Below are 20,510 nucleotides of genomic sequence, written 5' to 3'. Positions count from 1 at the left end.
GCTTTAGCAACCGGAATGATCCCAAATCACATTAACGGCACCAACACAGTAAATTACTTCTTTTAAAGGTTCTATCTTAGCTTGGGGTCTGGAAAGAAACAAAGTTCTACTCAGGAACATGTAGCAAATATAAGAACTCCAGATACAGATCAGTCTTTGGGTTCTTTGTGGGGTTTTGGTGGGGTTTTTGTTTGGTTTTTTTTTTTGGTGGGTGGTGGTGGTGATGGGGGTTGTGTTTGGCGATGCCCTTCCAATATATTGTTTTCATAATTTAAGGCAGGATTTCGTTCTGAGCCACCTTCCTTTGCAGGAATCGCTTTCAAAAAAGAACCACATTAAGGACCACTCTGACAGAGGGCATAAGGAGATGCAGTACCTGATCCTCATTATGCTCCTAGAAAGCCCATCTCAGGTTTTCTTGGTTGGTTGGTGGCTTTACAGTTTGGGGTTTTCCTGGGTGGAAGTTGACTGAATTTCTCTAAAATTTATGACTCTGGTGGCATTCAAATACATTAGAACTCCATATTTAATATATCTGTTTTTAAAATAATTAATTTCTTATCTTTGTGAATGGAAAGAAAACTTTTTCAGAATCACCTGACAGCATTTGAAATGTTTAAATACCTGAGCGCAAACAAAGTATCCCTTAATTTTCCAATTTAAAAATCTTACAAACTTTGACAGTCTAAACCCATAAAAAAATTCGTTAAGCCAGACTCGTAACATCTTCAGAGGGAGGAAATCACAGATTTTAATTTTGTTGTTGGCAGCTGATAGTATGGGTAAGTCTTCAAGGACCTAGAGGGAATAAGTTGAGAGCCGGACACGTAATCTGCTGTGTCAGGCAGGAGAGGAGCCCTGACCTTGTGCCACCCACATGTCTCCTCTCTGGCTGGCCAGAGCTGTTGGCTGTGCCCCACATATTGCAGCACTGGCCATCAAATTACGGTTATCCCTTAAAAGGTTGGTTTTTTTTTTTTTTTTTGTCTTCTCCCCTTTCTAGGGTCAGACATAATTTTGCTCTAAATATAGAGGAATCATTTTGCTTAACCACTGAAACTCACAGCAAGACTTTAGTTCAGGGTATGATGTGAAGGATGCATTATACAAATGCCTCGGGACTAATTTCAAGGTGTTAATTTATCTCTGAAACCCTCTACGTAGCCTGTGGCCTGGTTTTGTGAGAGATGGCCATAGCATAATGACTGAGATCAGGTAGGGCACTTGAGCGGAGGGACCTGCTGGTATTGCTCCCCGGCCAGGGCTGCACGCTGGGACTTGCTTCCCTTTGCCGAGAAGCTGAAGTGCACCCAAGGGAGGTATTGTCCACAGAGTTGGTTGGTTGAAGTAGAGGTGGGACAGGGAGGAGAGGGGTCTTGGGAATCTGTGTGTTCAGTGGGTAAGGAGAAAAACTGCACGTGCTGCTGGTGTGTGTAGGGATCCTGAAACATATGAATGTTTGTGTCTCACAAATAGAAAAAAGAGAATAAATGATTACGTGCTGAAAAATGTAATTGCTGAAATATGTTCTTTATTTTTTTCAGGAACCACCTTTTTTGCCTGCAGATGTTTTTACAGTTGAAGTCCAGCTCACTAGCTGCATGTGTGGCTTGTCTTTCAAAGGAAAATTTACAAGGTACGTAGCATAAGGAGTACCAGTGTACGGCATGACTGACGTCTAGGCTCCTTGGAAATAGGTTCACATAGCATAATCTGAAACATTTTATCAGCCTGAAGGTATGTTTTGAAGCAAGACATTTTCTTCATTGGCCATGGAAGGACCCCAAAAGTTCCCAAATCCCATGCAGGTCAGAGGTGCAATTTGTCCCTCTCAATGCACGGTTGCTCATGGAGCTCAAAGCTTCTGGTGGTTTCTGCCTTTTTGAAAAGTTTTAGCCAATGAACTCACAAGGATAGATGTCTTAGCTTCACGTCCAGCTGATGTAAGACATGAGTATGCCAACACGGAGGCTTTTGTTACTGCAACGTTCAGGGCTGTGGTGGAGATCTCTCTGCCTGGTGGCTTCCAGCATATGATCCTGCCTGCCCGGGTGCCAGCCCATGTCACATTGAGTGTCACCCACTGGGGAGCACTTTGCACAGTGTCTTCTTCACCTCTGCCATGAGATCTGTGAAATCTGCCCTCTGAGCCTGGGTAGGCAGCTGATGACACCAATATTGCCTCTAGTTCTTAATTTATTTTCCTAATCCCAATCTTTGTTGAGCTACCTAAACTAAAACACAGGTACAAATGCAAATCTGAAGGTCTTTCCAATCCTCAACAGGCTCTTCACTTTCATCATCGTGTTCTGTATTTCTTCCATGTACAAGTCAAACCCCTCAAGGGCCACCATCTTCTTTTTCTACATTAGTACAGCACAAAAGAGGTCCAGTCGTGGTGGCTCTTGTGGCTGCCAGTCTCACTAGTCATCATTGAAACACAATTGCTGAAACAGTTACATAGCTTTCCTTTTGTCACTTTAAAAATATTTTTTTAAACTAGTTAAATGAATTATTTTCTTAATTTCTGTAGTAATGGTTTAATTTTCACCATTTTATCTACTCTCTGGATATACTTACATCTATTTACAGAGTACTTCATAGGCAATTTTATCAGGGCAAAGTCAGTTTACTCTCTGCTTTGCAGCACAATGCACACTATATCTGGAATAGAGTAGTTTTTATTTCCTCTCCTCAGTAGCAAAGGTTAGAGAGAGGTTTGTCTGGATAAACACCAGGATTAGACAGTCTCTAGCTACAGTTTTGCTCTGGTTGCCGAAATTTTGTTAGTGTCTTGAATGTCCTTCACCAAGAACTGCAACCTCCTGCAGGTTCCCTAGTCATTCTTGGTGGTCAGTCATGGAACATATCTGTTCCAGCCAGGCCTGATGGACATCAAAGCTTATGGTGCACTTGCGTAATACCTCTATTAGTAAATTAAACTTGCCTAGGAACTGAGGCCATCTGAGGCCACAGAGCAGTCCATGTCCAAACTATTAAGCTTTCTCAACCTCAAAAACATCATGACTACATATAAACTGACAACTGGGAATTGTTCCTGGCCTGGGCTAACTACCAAACAGAGCTAAGAAATCGTCTGGGACAGCGCTATCTGGCTGGTGCCAAAAGCATGCCAGGGACTGCTCGACCAATTCAGGGCAGAGATAAGCACCTCCCGCTGCCTCGGTACGTTCTTTGCCATTTGCTAATTTTCTAACATAGACGTACCCTTATTCGAATGTCTTTGCAGCTTGCCACATTTTGGTTTTTTTTTCTTATCTCAGCCTTTTCTCCTTTGCACACAACTGCCAAAGAGGGCAGATGGCTCACCTGAGAGGAAGCGCCAGTGTACAGCACACACTGTGTTCGACGTGTGCTCCACAAGCTGGGGTATGTTGTGCAAAGCAAAGTGTTGGGGGCTCAAAACCCTTGGAAATTAATGGACCAAAAACTCTGTGTTAAATATTGTTTTTTATCCTTCCCATGTTCAACCAGGCCTTCATTTATTTAGAGACAGAGATACTTATAGCTCCCTCCTAGTGGACTATTTCTGTCTCCTCTGCTTTCATCACTCTTATGAAAACTACAAATGAATGTCTAATTATTATCAGATGTTTTAGAACAATATAAATACTTATCCGCAGAAAATTATCTGAGGAAACATTATTGGCCTTAGCTGTTAGGAGCAAAAGCCAATTGTGTTTTCATTTGGCAGCAGCTTTATTCTGTTACAAGAACAGGCACAGGGATCGCATTGTTTGATATATTTTGTAAGTAGTGATTTAATGACTTGGTGACTTTTTGTTCAATATTGCTTTCTTCTCCCCAACTTTCTTGGCTAACTTTGATGATCACAATTAAATGAATATAACTTCCCTGGCTTCCCTGAAGTTATACTGATTTGTACAGCTAAGGATATTATTGTATACAATATAAGATACATAATATTTATATATAAAAATACATATTGTATTTACAAATTTCCATTATGTACTAGCTTTGAGCTTCATCTTGCCCGTTACATCTCAGCTTATGCCAAGAGAAGGAGGTCCTGTTGCATTAGGGGAGAACACCCACTGATTCTTCCTTTTGTGGTAAGCAGCTTGATGGAGCACACAGACCTTGAGCTCTGCGTGTGAAGTATTCAAAGAAGGGATATCCTGTCTTACATGAAAAGAAACGCTAACATTGTGCAGTTCTGTGTCTCTGAAGCATCTCTGAAGTAATTTCACAAAAAGATAATACATTGTACCTTGTAACATCCCTGCAAGGTAGGAAGTTACATTATACCCAAAATACAGCTCAGGAAACCAAGTTAAATACCAAGGTAATAGGTGAAGTAGGACTATATTTGACATCAAAAGATTAAATTTAATGAAAGCAACCAGAGGGAAAATCCATTAATTTTTGGGAGGACAAAAGTAATGTACCATGTTTAGAGTAACTGTGTTGTTTCAAATTCCTAGAACTTTCCTTGTTTCATAAAAAAGACGATTTTCCCAAGTGCTTATGAAGGTAACGAAAGTGATAGAACTCACTACCAAAGGAATAAGGGGTTTTTGCAAGGTTTTTTTTTTTTTGGTTGGTTGATTTTTTTTATGTCTTAAGATTTCAAATGGTTACAACATGTGCTGCTTTGTTGGAACAAAAACAGGTAGCATGAAACAGAGGATCTGAAGGACCACGCCAAACACAATTTTAAGGTAGAAAAGTAACTTGGTTAAATACTATCTGATTGAAAATTCTGACACTTTGATTTAAACAAGCCAAAGGTCATCCTTCAAAGAGGAAAAGAATGGCAATTGGTAAGATTTTGATGTGAAAACGGGTTAAGCATTCCAGCTTATAACAGTCACCCTAACTGTTGCAGTCATCATCTGTCAAACTGAGTTCCATCCTGAGAAACCAAATTCATGGTGACAGCTTTAGAGCATTTTTTTTCTGAGAAAAACAGCTATGCAAAATAAGAAAATAAAAAGGGAGCTAAAACCAGATGGAATATATATGTGTGTTCCTCCCTGATATTTTATATACATGTTGGGCATTGTTAACCAGCCATTCCAAATACTAATTTATCAAATTTGGTGCCATTCTGGCCTCTGGGAAAATTTTTATTATTTAATTTTTTTTTTCAAAAATATATTTGCTATGATGTGAAAACTTCTTCAAATTTTAATTTACTTGAGTGAAAAATCTTTCTGCTGAGAATTAATGGAAAGAACACTTATACTGCATGAAACAGAATCAGAGCACCCTTGAGAGGTATCCTCAGCTTAGGTATCAGATTTTGTATGCACAATTGACTAGCACTACAGAAGAGCCTTTGCTCATTCTGGGTATACAGACGTCCATTTTGGCAGCTAACCATACAACCTACATGCGGGAACGAGGAATGAACACATCCAAATGATGTCTTCTAGAAGCAAGCAGTTTCCTATGCAAATTCAGATGTTTCTTTGAACCTGCCTGAGTCTTTGGTTTGCTACTTTCTTTTCCACCCACATTTGGAAGAACCTCCAAACCTCCACATTCTTTTTGTCGGCTTTATAAATGAAACATAATGACAAAGTATTTTCCCCTCGTATGTCTTGTGCAAACGAAAGAGCACATGCAGAGTTATTTCTCTTAGATATCTGGCAAGGCATATGACTGATGGTTAGAAATTTTGACTTGGTTAAAACAAAATTTAGCTCATGTTAAAGCATTAAAGAAATGCTGATGAGGTCAAAGCAAATTCTCTGATAAAGCTGTAAAATCACCCCAACACACAAACATGTCTGAATCCTACCATTAGGCTCTCATGCAGTCTGTTTCTCTGCAGCGAGCAAGTAGCTGTAACCCTTCAGTGCTGCAACTGAGTTTAGCAGAGACACTTGAGAACTGAAGTGACATGCACAGAATGCATTAATTACTATATATAAAGGGATTTCAGTTCTACATTGTTTTTTCTATATCACCACAGAAAGTATTCTGTGGGTTTGTTAGCCTGTCCACAAAGAAAGATTTTCATCGTTATTTTTTAGGTATAATTTGGGTGAGTGGTGTGGTAAAACAGTTCTGTAAATCAAGTGAATATAATGTATATATGTATATTTCACTTCCTTCTGTAGGTTTCACCTATAGTAGGCTTTGTCTGTGTGTCAGAGGTAGAGACTTGGAAGAAAAATACATTGTGTAAAATTTTCTGACCACAGTGTTTAACTGTATATTGGGCTATTAAAGCCTGTTTCCAGCTGAAATGTTTTCCTTAAGAAGCCAGAACTGAAAGGGTTATGGTTTGTTACTGCAGCAGTTATCAGCAGACAGCCATCTAACCTTTGGTACTTACAGGTATTTTATGGCTCTTGATCATATTATCAAATTCTTCATTAATTTTTTTGTATTTTTCTTCAGTGCGTGGGGTGAGAGCGTAAGAGGAGTCAGGATCGGGGCTTTCACAACCTTTGTTTTCTTTCTTGTTCAATGCCTGCCAGGTTCAGAGAAATATCAGAAAGTAAAAAAAATGAAAGGGAGCTCAGAGTACTTACACACAATCTTTGCCTGCTGATCATTAGATCAATATCTTCATTAATCTTTCTGTACTTGTCCTCAGACTCAGGGCTGTGACCTACTGAATCGTCTGCATCGGGGTCTGGACTGTCACAGCCATTAAGTCCTTTCTTTCTCAAGGTCTGAAATACATAATTTGGAAAGTTCAATCCTTGACACAGGCTGCAAGAAAGACTCAGCAGTGTTACATCAACACAAACTGCCCAGCAGTGGAAGGCTTTACATTATACTTTAGGGAAAGAAAATGACTACAAATTCACCACACTGATGCTGTAGGTCTCCAGTTACGAGTGGCAAGAGGACCATACAGACATTTTGCTTCTGAAATCAGAATCAGTCAATAAAGAATTAAGCTGGCAATCTGGCAAAGCGCCTGTGCTAACACCCCCCTCCTGCCGTGTACCCCCACCCCCACATCTGATAGCATGAAGGGGTTAGATATCCACCCAGAATGCTGTTTATTTTAACATATTTATCCATTTGAAATGAATGAACATTAAAAGCAAAGGATGCATACTGCTTATGGCAGAATACCCTGGTGTTGTTCTTTTCTCTAAGGAAAGATACAGGAGGAAGAAATTAAAACAAAACAAAACAAAACAAAACTGCAACAAATTTAGGAATTCATGTTCTTCACACAAGAAGGAGGAGGAGTACCTAAACGGAATTCTTCCTTTGAATTGGATGTAAGGGATGACATTAGCAATGCCTTGCCATTCCTAAGTGTATGCTTTTGATAGGACAAGGGGAAGGCAGAGTTGCTAATGTGGCTGTGAAATACAGATTAAGAGCTTCTAGACATGGTGTTTACTTTTTATTGACTCCAGTTACAGTGCTAAAAATGCACAGTGCTGAAGCTTAATGTACAGGAAAAAGCACTGCTAAAACAAATGCTTAGTGAAAAGTCAAAACAGATGAATTTCAAGTTCAGCAGCTCAAATCAACCCTCACAACCATGATCATCATCACCAAGATAAGTAACAGAGATGAAAATGCTTAAAACCAGAATGAAATCAGTAGATAACAATTCAGAATGGTTGCCTGGCCTCAGATTGGTTTTAACTGATCTACCTCAACAGATCACCAAAGAACAGTCATTGGCTTCACGAAGGTAAAAGAGTATGAGAAGCAAGTCTTTGTGGTCTACACGCAATACTACATAAAGTCAATATTAGTATGATTCCTCCAATTTAGCTTTAAGAATTTTTCAGTCAAAAACTCTTCAGAGAGTCCATTTGGCTATTACTACTTTATTAGACAGCTTACAGTTAATTCTGAGTTGAAATCTGGCTAAGCAATCTCAGTTACAACATATAGATCATATAGCACTTGTGTTAATAAGCGGCTATGCTTGTGCTCTGTATTAGTGTGGGATGCTCTAACTGGTTCCTTTTTGCTTTCTCAGAATGGCTGCCTCTCATCTAGCTTTTTGTTGCTTTTGGAAAAGTTCATTTCCTAATTATTTTCTTTATTACAATGTCCAGTTTACCACTGTTAAAGCCCTCAAGTACTATGTCATACCTTGTTTCTGTACTACTGTATTTATTTATTAAAAATTAGACTTAATTTTCTGCATTTTACCTGAGACTTAAGAACAGAGCCCTTTTATTCCTGCAAAAGCCACAAAGCTGTTTTTCTTGTGGAGACACCTACTCTGAACCTCACATTTTCATCAAGTTAGAAAAGTGATGGTGATCTGCTGTAACAGATCTGAGCCTTCCAAACTCATGTTCTTGACCTCTGAAATAGATTTAGGCAACCATGGAACTACTGGCTCAATGTAGATCTTTCTTTTCAAACCTCGTATCTATGCAGAATTCACATCTAATCCCATGAGCTACTACTGACACACAGACAAAATTATAAATCCACTGGAATCAAACCTTAAGAAGCTAAAACAGCCTGAACGATTCTCTACACTTCTTCTCCACCTGCTCTTAACTGTCCTTTATCTTTCAAATGCGAACTAGCAGCACTGACATAGTCATGTATGATTTCTACTGCTACTAGCTTGAAACAAGTCACTTATAAAGTGGGCTTTTGCAATCAGCTGTTTGATCGATTTAATAGATACAATATGATACATTAAAAATGAAATTTCTCTTTTACATCTGAATAACTACTCTCAACTAACATTCTTCTCTTCATGTAAGTACAAAACAGTTGTCCTCTGAATATAGGAAATATTCTATTTTCAAGATCCATTGGCTCAAGCTGTCCAGACATGAAATCCAGGTCAGTGCTCTTGGGACCTTTTCTTGTGTTCATCCGAGTCACTGGTGGAGTCCTGCTGATTCACATCGAGGAACCACACTGATGTGAGCTGGACTGGATTCCAAGTTTTGAGATGACAGCTCCTCTATTTACAAGTGGCAATGACCTCTTTTTTCCCAGAGGTCAACACAGCTGAATGGGCACAGGTGAGGGAAGGGAACCACACAATCGCTATCATACTAGACAACCCAGATGAAGAACAGCATGAAAAGACAAGAGAGGCAATGTTTAGCAGTCTCTTTGAACATCTTCCTCTCTCATCGTTCCCAAATCCTTGTGTGATGCATTCATAAGCGTGTGTCTGGGTGAAAGAAGATGTTCCTTGTCCTCAGCACACTCACAATGCCCTAAAGCTCTGCGACTGCCTACTTAGCACTCGTGAAACAGTCATTTCTGTGGTTTGTAGAGGTTCATGAATGCACTGCCATCTTTCAGATGTTCAGAGGAGGAAAGGCAATGGAACCCAATGAACGTCTTGCAGCAGTCTCCAAAAAGAGACTGGATTCCCTCTCAACATAGTAATGTTTTTATTTTCATAAATATTCATTTTTATTTTCATATCCTTAGAAAGCAGGTTGCTGTCACGCTAGGTGGAGGAGAAGCAATGTCTATTTTTACCAGAAAAGCCAAAGACCAAATTTAGTAAAATCACGCTGGTATTCTACCCAAAGTTAACCTTAGCCCTAAAGAGCAGAGGCAAACCTTTCCCTTGCAGAACCCATCAATCCAGTGTGTTTGGCTGGTACCTTGGCTGACATGGCTAGGCAAGCTAACTAATGCCCTGAACTTCTTCCATCCCACTCCACCACCCCCCCCCCCCCAAAAAAAAAAGAAAAAAAAATTTAAAAAGAAGAGGCTTCGATGAGTTGGGGTAAGGTTAGGCAACAGAAATTTCCACAAGTGTGCTGCGGTCAGAGGCACAGCTCCTAGCTTTGTGAGTGCTGCAACTAATGCCTGGTTCCCTGTGAATTGCATTTTGGGGTAACATGCAATATCCAGAGCAGCTTTCCTGTGACTGGGTCTCTCAGGGCTTCTCTTGCCCCCTACCCATCCTTTTACTGATTCTTTGTTGCGTCTGTGTGTAAGGACTCATGCTGCAATGCTGCCTTCAGCTTGGAGTCTTTCTGGGAGTAATTTCTTGTTCTTGTTTTCTACACAAGAACATACAAATTTTATGAAACTTGTTGGAATTTCATTGTCTGTGAGACCCCTCCCTTCATGCCAGATTTGCTTGGCACTGAATAAGAAATGAAAAAGTTTTAAGGGAAAAGACAGAACAGACTGATAGACTGCACAGGCACGTGAACACACACACTCACATACACCATACTCCTCTGGAGAGGAGAGCAGAGTGAAAGTGACATACTTCTCCTCTGCACCAAGGTACTGAGTGCTATTCAGGACAGATATAATGATCCCGAACATCTTAGCCTCATCTCTGGCTTCTCAACATCCAGGTTACAGTTTTGCCTCTTCTATTGCCTTGTTTGTTACTTTACTCTTCTCCACATCATTACCTACCACATTATAGCTCCCATAAAGGTCCTTTATTGTTGTGCTTCAATACAACACAAGTGGGTACAGGACAACTAAAAGCGGCACTGACCAATATCTAACTGATCCATCATTATTTACAGGTCCTCTGGACTCTGTGTCAATTTTTCCTCTTCTCTGTTCTGTGTTACCTCTTGAAAGCAGAGACTGATTCTGGACATCGGAGAAGACTGCAGTCACTAAGACGACCAAATGAGTTTCAGAAGGCTAGAGTCTTTGACCCAGTCTTTTAGTGATTTAGAAACCATTCTTCTTACCATGTTAAGCTGTCATAGCCTCTTGCAAATCCTGGAAAATATCCAGACCTATCGCATCTTCCTAGAGATTAGCTAGTTTCCAAAGATTTAATGACTATTCAGGGTTTTTTTAAGAGGATAAAATTACACAATTGTACGCATTGCAATGCATTCTAGAGCACCCCAAGCCAGATTTCAGTTATTTTTAAAGAAAATAAGCCATTTTTGAACTACGGAAGCTCTACTTCTTCCAAGCAATTAAACAAGTAATTATATTGGACTCCAATAACCTAATATCAGCCAAGGCATTTGAAAAACAAAATGGTTAAAGGAAAACAACCTTTGGCTGAAATCTCATATGCCAGCAATTTAGCCTAAATCCTGCTCTATAAATCTCAGAGGAGAAGTGCTGACTTAGTGACATACTGGCTGCTGTTAAATGAAGTATAAACAACTATTTACTTTCATTTCATGCAAAATTTATCATCACTACAAAAGCACAGAACAAAATATGGCACTACCAGCCAGGTCTGTTTTTATCAAGGCAATAGAAATAATCACAATTTGAGGCTTTTGAGGAGGAAAAGCCTTTAATTTTCCTAATCCTATCTCTGTTTCTGCAGTATTTTTCTCTTCTTTTAGCATTTAACAGGAAGAGTGGAGAAGGTTAGAATTTCAATTTTTTTTTTTTTTTATTCTGTCTTTTAGTTTGCTCATCTTTGTAGTGGGGCACCTCTTTTCTTCTTAGTAGGTTCATCTGCTGTGGAGCCCCGCTAGGGCTTCACCGAATCATAGAATGGTTTGGGTTGGAAGGGACCTAGTTCCGACCACCTGCCATGGGCAGGGACACCCTCCACTAGACCAGGTTGCCCAAAGCCCCATCCAACCTGGCCTTAATAAGCCACAGATATTTGGTCTTGGAAGTTCTCACAGCATAGCTGCCAAACTAAAAAGACCAGGTCAGCTAAGTTCCTCAAAAGGTCAGACCAACCCACTTTGTCTGTTCCATATTGATATCCTCTGCAACAAAAAGGTTAATAACTATCTTCATCTGTGTAATGAAAAGCACGATCTTGCTGACTCTTCATCTGTCATCCAAATTTACAGTATGGAAAAATTCAGAATTACAGGTCTACTTCTACAAATTCCCGTATCTGTTATGTTGTCTAGAAGTCACCACAATGATCTCTAACTGATAACCCCACTAGTGACCATGACAATCCACAGAGTTGTAATTTGGTAAATTATATTCCACTGTCAGAAGACAAAAACCACAAGTGCCCTCCATTTTCCACTATCACTTTCTTTCCTGTATCTGGATGGGATAAATCTTTTAGCCACAAATGAAAAATGGTTTGGTCTCATTTTTGCTCACTGGAGCCACACATCTACGTGGCAAGGCAGACAATAGCCAATTACAAAGGAATGATATGCTATTGTGTTCAACTGCTTTATTATTTATAGCCATTCCAAAGAACCCAGCCAGATTTATGGAGGCCCCTAAAAAAGCAGAAAATATTGAAATCATGGGCTTAATTAATTTAAGCATCAGTTTGCTCTCAGTGCAACAGAAACATTAAAGTTAGAAAGTCTTGAGTGAAGACAATGTTCACTCTCTTCTCTTGCACAGTTATATAATGATGACATTTTATGATGAAATTGCATGATACAATGTATGGTGCAATCAAGTAATGAAAGGTTCTAGAGAGATGAAAAACACAAAGAGGAAGATATAGGTTGCTATGGGAACCGCCCATCTGAATTCCCTGACTTCTGTGTAACTAAAATCTCAAATTTTATTTTCCATTAATGTAAAGTTCTTAGATTTTTACATTTAATAATGAACATAAACCAGTATGCTGGTACTAATGTACTTTAATTGCATGTTTAGGAGAATCAGATAAAACATTATTAGACTTACTGTTATCTAACAAGCTCCAGACAAAAAAAAAAAAAAGTATACCAGTAACACAGAAAAATGGAACATTTCTTACCTCTTTTGTATAAATCATAAAATGCTTTTGTGGTTTATACTCTTTTTGAAATAAGCTACAGGGCTTAAGTAATAGCTGAACTTCTATAACCACATGTCAACCTTTTTGTTACTATTTTATTTTCACCGAAGTTTCAAAGTAAAAAAAAAAAAAAATTTCCATTATCTGCTTCTGTACGTCTGTCTTCTTCAAATGAATACACATAAGTGTGCTTTTCACAACAATACACCAAACCTGCTGCTTGGATTTGTCTCTCGTTTTTGCATGCCAAGTGATTATTCTCTCCTCCTTCAAGTACCTTCTGTAATCACACCTCTTGTGAAACCAAACAATGCCGGCACCCTTCGCCAGTGACATCTGCTTCTCTTTGCTTACGAACGATCGACCTGCGTGCTATGAATGTTTATACGTGTATGCCTGCAAGCTCATCAGGACACGAAGTTTCTACCTGCTTACATAGTTCAGTCTATTCTCTTCCACTCACGCTCTTGACATGAGCTAAGGCATATCTACAGTATTTTTTTAGTACTTGTATAAAACCAAATTAATCCATGTTTTTTTTAAAGGGTACTGGCACAGCAGGTTTTTGCTTTTTTGTTCCCCGCAGCGGTGCTCTGTAACTCAGGCATGGGGGAGCTCTGCAGGGCAGCGCATGTGGTGCGGCCCCTGAGCCCTCCGGCGATGCCGTCTGTTTGGTCCGACCTTGCAGCCTGTAGCAGACCGGTCAGCCTCACCACATCTCCCGCTGCCGCTCTGCACCGCGTCGCCTGCATCCGTGGGAGAGAGCACGGCTTGCCGTCTGGCTGCTGTGCCTGGGTTACCCCTCTGGAGAGAGGTGAGACTGGAGATGGGGAGACGGCAGAGGTTTGCTCTCTACAAGAGACCAAGCACAATCCCTTCCTTTAATGTTCAATCTTACCCGCTTGCCAGTGCTTTTCTATTTAGTATTGACTTAAATTACACGGGGCAACTTTGGCTTTATAAGTATAAATAGAAGGAGGATATGTCGGATTCAGAGATCTCAAAGCAGCTAATCTAAACCATGTTTCTTTCTGGATTTCCTCAGAAAGAAACAAGAGCAAATCACGTGAAGACTCCGGCATTGAACCTTTGTAATAAAATTTCTGTTAATGCACGCAACTCAGCTTATGCCCTGCTATGTCCAAAATTATTTCATGGGACACACAAAAGTGTCCATCACTGCACTAGTAAACTGTTGTGTTTTTTTTTTTTAAAGAATTTAGATCTGAATAATTCCCGGGGTTCTAAGTAGGGATATTTCCTCATCCTTCAGGCTTTTCCCATCCGTCGTCATGGCGCAAAAGGTCTGAAAACCCCACAAATCCCCCCCCCTCCCCGCGCAGCTGACGTAGGATTCCTACGCCAACCCTCAATGGAAGGGATCGCGTTTCCCCAGCCTTGACAGAGGAGACGGGCGGCAGCACCCGCCGAGCCACCAGCCTCCCGGGAATCCACGGGGGGAGCAGAGGAGCATCAAGTGACCGGCGGCGCTGGCCGGCGCGATGCGGCCGCATCCCAGCGGGGAGCAGGTCCCCGGCCCGGCCGCAGCAATGCCACGCATCCCCGCCATCCGCACCTGTCAGCGCCGGCACCTGCTGCCCCATGGCCATAGATGGCTGTCCCCGGGGCTGCGGCGCTGATTGGGGACGGCTTCGCTCCCGGCCCCCGCCGTCCGACCGCTTGGGGTTTGGGTTTTTTTTTTTTTTTTGGGTTTTCCTTTGCCCGCGCTGCTGTCGCACTTCTCGGCTCTCATGTGGTCGCAGCCTACAGGAACGCAGGGTTTCTGCTTTACAGATAGATATGCATAACTACATGTGTATATATATCTATACATATATTTATACATACACATATACACCCTCTGCTAGATAATTTCTCAGCACCTTTTTCTTCTAATCTAGAGGGATTTTTTAGAACTCTTCTCCAGCCTCCGTTTGCTATGATGCAGTATAATACCGGCTTAATGTTGTTGGTGTGTTGGATTAGCGGAGATAAAAAAAGGGATGTGCTTTTCCCGACAAGGTTGGCATTTCCTAAATAATGAATTCACGTGTGAGATTAATTTGAGGTGTTAAGATTAGTAACGTAAATGCAATGCTGACCTAGTTTTGATTACAGCTTCTGATAAAATCACCTCTACAGATATATGAGATTTAGAAAGAAAAAAAAATCAGCCTTGGACAAACAAAATTCCTTTTAAACATTAGTCAAAGTTTACTCTACTGTCAAATGCATCTTTTACACCCAAAGACTGTGTTAAAATGAAACTTCTGTGCAGCTGGTTTTTAAACCTGTACTTTGAAAAGACAATCAAATTCTGCTCTGTTGTGTTACAAAAACCCTGACAGCTTTCAGAGACTGGCTGTCAGTGCTCCGTGCACAAAATTAGCAGATTATTTACTTAGATCAGAGGTATTCTCAGGATATTTGTGTTTTAGGGATGGAAGAGTTATCACCGCTCTTTGAGCACCCCAATGATCACAACTCCTTTCGGGGCGTTCGAAGGCGTGTCACAGGCACTGGTTTTGAGTAATGGAAATAGAGAAGATGTGGGTAAGGGCAGAACACTTCAGCTTGCTCTCCCATTCTTCCTATCCCTCTTTACGCGTGCTGCCCATAAACGTGTGCCTTCTCCTGCAGAATGAAGGCTAGCACCACAGCCAAGTAGCAAGTGCCTCATTTTCCATCCTCTGCCTCTGAAGGTGGATTTACAGAAAATAGACTTCCACTGTTTCTCAAAGCTCAGTATTTGTGCAATGACTCCATGAAGACAAAACTTCTATATTCTGGCTGCTTCCCCTAGCTCACTGGCAGGAGAACCACCGGTCTCAAGCAGACCCTTGGTGCAAAGACGGCTTAAAGCCGGAATAGATGCATCTCTGACTCGCCTCTGCCCCTTGGCCACAGCATAGTATCAGTCCATTATATCCTTTACTGACTTTTCAAAACCGTTAAAGTGTACGAAGTATTTAAATGGTCAGGTTTCCCCTGAGCTTTATTGAGCATATTTAAAATAGAAGAAGATATTGGTGAGACATAGCATGTTTGATTTGTACTAGGTTTTGCTGCCAGACGCAGAAAGTATATGAATGGAAAAATAAACTTTACAGTAGTTCAGCAGGATCATCTCAGCTTCTTTAGGGAACATGAGGCCACTTAAAAATAAACACTGTAATCATCAACAGGTTGTTATTTCCCTCCTCCTTTTTATGTTCGTCTATCTATAATCCTTCTCCACTGACTCCAGCCCTTCCAGATGGAGCACTGCCCTCAACATTTTCATTTGTGTCTAATTTAGTCAGACATATACACAAATACAAGGCTGAAGTCAGATCTCATTTACACTAGTGTAAATCTGTAGCTGGATTTGGAACAGCTGTAAAGACACCAGTTGAGTTATTCTAGATGTACAGTGGTGTTACCAAGTCTGTTACATCAGTGTTACTATCTCTTGAAACATACAGTATTTGAAATATGCAGGGCTTAATATAAGTGACTGCACAAACAATTCACTATTTCAAAGGCAGCTGGTGTTTTTCCATTATATAAATGGGACCTTTTAATACTAAATGCCATATTCAAAATGCTTGAGAAATATAACATACAGAGTAACACACAAATTTTACAGAATCTTTTGATACAAAAAACTTATTACAGAAAGAATGGCAGGCGATAGGAGTTCTACTCTGCATGCATTTTCAGCACTACCTATGTTCCAAAAGGTGCCAAAGTGATTCTGAAATTATATGTTTAAAGACTGCTTCACACATCATTAAAACGCAGCCATCCTGGGGTGAATATATTGTCTAATTGTGTAGCTACAATGAAGTTTTCAGGGGCAGAAATGATATGTGCCTCAGACACATAAAATTGTAATGTACGACATAAGTTTCTCGGGATGGAGTTTTCCCCAGACCATGGGGCAAACACCTTCACCCTTAACCATGGGGCCAGGGAATCTCTGATGACCACAACATCTTGCTTTTCCGTTTCGCCTGAAACAGAGCACCTCCAGCAGCACTGAATGGTGCACGACTGACTCAGCAGTGAGAATGCCACCCACCGAGACAAGAACACCACTTCCTTCAGCACCTGGGTTTTCTTTGGAGGTCTCCCATAAAAATCTTGAATGTATCAATGTTCTGAACAGATTTTTTTTTTCTCCCGCCCCCCCCCCCCAAATTTGGACATTTATTTTACAGCAGGTCAAATTACAGGGTATTTATTACAAAAATACGGTACTGATGTGACAATAAGCAAATGTTGCTGAATAGCAGTTCCTTTCAAAGGAAAAAGAACATTCCCTTTTATTTTTATAGTACCATAATTGTTTTATCCATTGGTACAAATGCCCAAATCAATATATTTTTCAAAAATGGTGAATTATAATAGAGGATAGATCTCTGAAACTCTAGCCTTCTGTTTCACTGCAGGATGGAGGCCTTAAATAGCACAAAGCAATAACCACCAAATCTCTGTTCTGCTGATAGAGTCGAGTTTTCACCAAGGAGAAAGATAAGGAAGTCTCTCCACTAAGTTTAGAGTGAGCAAGCACTTTTGACAAGAAAAATTGGCCCATGATTTTAAGTACAAAAATAGATGACTCAAACGATTCAGACATTCATACATGATTTAAGATGGCTTTGTTTTTTTCTGTTAGACCAACACTTTATGTAAGTTCTGTTATTTACCAGAAACATTCATGAAAATTGTATCTATCTTTAAACAGCTGCTAAAATCTCTAGACTATGATACGCATTTGTCTGCTTACCAAAGTGTCATCTGCTAGAAACAAAGCACTGGGTTTTGTTTTCCCGTGGAAAATCCTACCGGAGTGGTAAGAGTCAGACAGAAACTGTGCAAGTTGAGACTTGCAGATAACTAAACAGTAGCCAAAAAAGGAGTGAGTGTAGTCAGGAGTGGTATGGACAAGCTGGATGAAACTCCAGAACTGCATGGTTATCCTAGAAAGCCGGTCCTTCAAGCCACTCTGTTTTCCTGAAGTGTAACTTCTAGAAATGTCATACCGCTCCTTTCACTTTGCTCTTCCCTCAGGAGGAGTCAGCACTTCTCTCAAAAGGAAAGAATCAGACATGACAGAATTTGCAAAAAGCAGTTAGATTTTGAAAATATTTTGGAGAATTTAGAGAGCTTTCCAGGAGACGGAATTCTAAATTTCTGTTATTGGAAATTGTGCCATCATGGAGGCAAAAGATTAGCCCCTTGACACAGGATTATCCAAGGGTTAAGCTGCTACCGTATACCCCAAGAAGCTGCAGTTTAGCTCCCACTTCTGTTACTAACTTTCTGCATGGGCTTTGTTAATTCACTTTTCTATAGTTCTCCCTCTATAAAAAGTTGAATGATAGTAATTATCGGTGTAACTGGGGTGCTATAAGAAGGAAAAAACCCAAGCAAACTGTACTTAGTAAGGAGTCTAAAATTAATATAGACAGACAGACCCTCACATACAGCTGCACAAAACTGACTTACATGCTTCCCTCTGTATCTAAGTTAAATTAATAACATAATAGTTCCAGTGCTCTGTTTGGGGAGGAAGAAAACTTGAGAAACAGAGCAGCTTCTAGTTCTTACCACTGCTTGAGAAAGCAGAAGTGGCAGAGGCAAACTCAAGATCTGCTCAGAAAAGTTTGAACAGAACTGAGGACAGAGTTTACAGAGATACTATAAAATTCATGGCTTAGAAGGTAGGAAAGGGAAAGGGAAAGGGAAAGGGAAAGGAAAGGGAAAAGAAGAGAAGAGAAGAGAAAAAGAAAAAGAAAAAGAAAAAGAAAAAGAAAAAGAAAAAGAAAAAGAAAAAGAAAAAGAAAAAGAAAAAGAAAAAGAAAAAGAAAAAAGAAAAAGAAAAAGAAAAAGAAAAAGAAAAAGAAAAAGAAAAAGAAAAAGAAAAAGAAAAAGAAAAAGAAAAAGACAAGACTTCATTCAGAAACTAAGCATCTTTTGGTGAAAATTTCAGCTTCCTCCAGAAGCAGCTAAAACATACTTTAAGCGTTAGGGTTTTTCATTGTAAAACTGGATTTCTTTTTTTGGACAAAATTATAGTTTTGTAAAGAAGAATTGGTATACTGGCCTGCCAAAGCCCTACCGTCTGAAATCTTCAAACCTTTAATCATACGGTATTCCCACACAGAGAATTCTGTGGGCTACAAAAGATGCTTCTGCTGGGGTCCCCTAATTCTGCAGGAGAGCTGGACAAATGGAGCAAGGTTTCAAGCTATTTAATTTCTCCCAAGACTTGGTAGGGGTGGGAATGAAGGACAGCGTGAACATGTGCGTGACTGGTACTGTGTCACTGGTGAATACTTAGCTGTGGGCTCTGACCAGCTTTGGTGGCTCTCGCCGCTGCAGTATAAATCATGGTGCAGAGCTCCTTGCTCTGCTCTGCCATCTGAGATTACTCACCCCGTAGCAGAGCTGCGGAGGTGGAGCGGCCAAGGGGTGGGCATGCATTCCCTTCCTCTGACTCCACTGTGAAGGTGGCAACCTCCAATGGAGGAAAGGCAATAAATAGCTTGGGGGTACTCACGTCTCCAGATACCGCAGCTGTTTCCTCAGACGGCCTCAGTCAGAGTCGCGCAGAGACATGTTACACGTAAGAAAGGGAAATTTTCTAATTGGGAATCCCAAACCTGGAACAGCCTGAAGGACTGTATTTGTATCAAAGAGCTGACCTCCTTCGTGATTTATCACCTCACAGTGTTTTGCAACATGGACACAGGTAGTGTCTGGGGGTAGTGTCTGTGTTCCTCAGACAAAGGTAAATCTTCTGGCTATCCAAGAAAAATGTTCAGAAGTCAGTAACATTCTGACTTTTTTTCTAACACCCTCAGCTTGGTAAAAGGAAGAACCATACTGGGTCCCCACCTAATGAGGACTTGAAATCCACAGGTGCACAAGCACTACTCCCAGTCCCAAAATCTAGCTGCGCCAGAGCTACTTGGACCAACTACAGAGCGAACCTGAAGCCATTATGCCACAAGATGGAACAATAGTATTTCCTATCGACATTATTGTGGCAAGAAAACCAAGCTCATTTACTTATTCCATTATCTTGGCTATCTTCTAAGCTGTTTGCAGCTATGAGCCTGCTGCCACAGTAGCGAGAGCTCTTTCCTAAACTCTGCAGAGCACTTACAATGCAGTAAGGCAATCTAGAGGAAATGTAAAGAACATTACGTGGGACAATAAAGGAAAATTTCAGGTTCTCTAGCATTTATGTTTGAATATGAAAATTCACTTTAAAAATCAATCAGAAGCTGGCTGTGCTAAAGAAATCAGAGACTGTAATAAGACTGAAGACAAGATTACCTCAAACTATATGTGCCATTGACTCTTACTATTGATATATCAAAATCAAAGATCTGGCAAAGAGATCCTGACTGATTGCAATAGACCCAGGCTTTCACACAGCACTTACGGTAGCAAAAGGGACCAGCAATGTCCCAAATAACCAAAATTTCAGTGAAAATCAGTAATGCTACAAGATCCTTTCCATGAAGAGGCCAAAGGGCATATAAGTAATGAGCATACAAGAATTTCTCCAGTTCAGAAGTGCACAATTTTGTTCCCAGAATCTCCAGAGAGGTTCACAGTTCTGACATTTGTCTGCAGCTTCTCACCAATGTGAAACTTTCAGATAAACTGCAGCAAAGCTTACTTACATTGATTCCAAAGTTTGGCAGGATTCCTGATTCTGCCTGGGGTATGCTAGATCACAAGACCCCAGAATAAAATAGCAGTAGCAGGAATGGATGACTACTTCTTTTATTCCTGCCACTGAATTGGTCATGGAGATCAGTAGGAAGCTGACTTAACTGCATAATGTTTAGTCAGCTCTTTTGCTCCATCACTCTCCGTGAAG

At 40.4% G+C, this 20,510-nt stretch overlaps 1 protein-coding gene across 22 annotated transcripts in view; it reads right to left on the bottom strand.

The window, feature by feature from the left end:
• MEF2C (myocyte enhancer factor 2C) overlaps nucleotides 1–20,510 on the bottom strand; it is a 141,127-nt gene that overhangs the window by 31,568 nt on the left and 89,049 nt on the right. For 8 of the 22 annotated variants that reach the window (XM_075741258.1, XM_075741256.1, XM_075741252.1 and 5 more), the window contains 2 exons: nucleotides 6,612–6,671; nucleotides 6,329–6,466 (listed from right to left, as the gene is read on the bottom strand). In XM_075741258.1, coding sequence (XP_075597373.1) covers nucleotides 6,329–6,466; nucleotides 6,612–6,671 — 198 coding nt within the window. Of the gene's footprint in view, nucleotides 1–6,328; nucleotides 6,467–6,527; nucleotides 6,672–20,510 lie in introns of all 22 variants that reach the window. The other 14 variants (XM_075741261.1, XM_075741259.1, XM_075741269.1 and 11 more) reach the window with 3 other exon arrangements.

Source organism: Balearica regulorum, chromosome Z (assembly GCF_011004875.1).
Source record: "Balearica regulorum gibbericeps isolate bBalReg1 chromosome Z, bBalReg1.pri, whole genome shotgun sequence".
In the NCBI taxonomy this organism is placed as follows: Eukaryota; Metazoa; Chordata; class Aves; order Gruiformes; family Gruidae; genus Balearica; species Balearica regulorum.
Note: the sequence above shows the minus strand (reverse complement) of the source record. Positions and strands in the feature narration are given on the sequence as shown.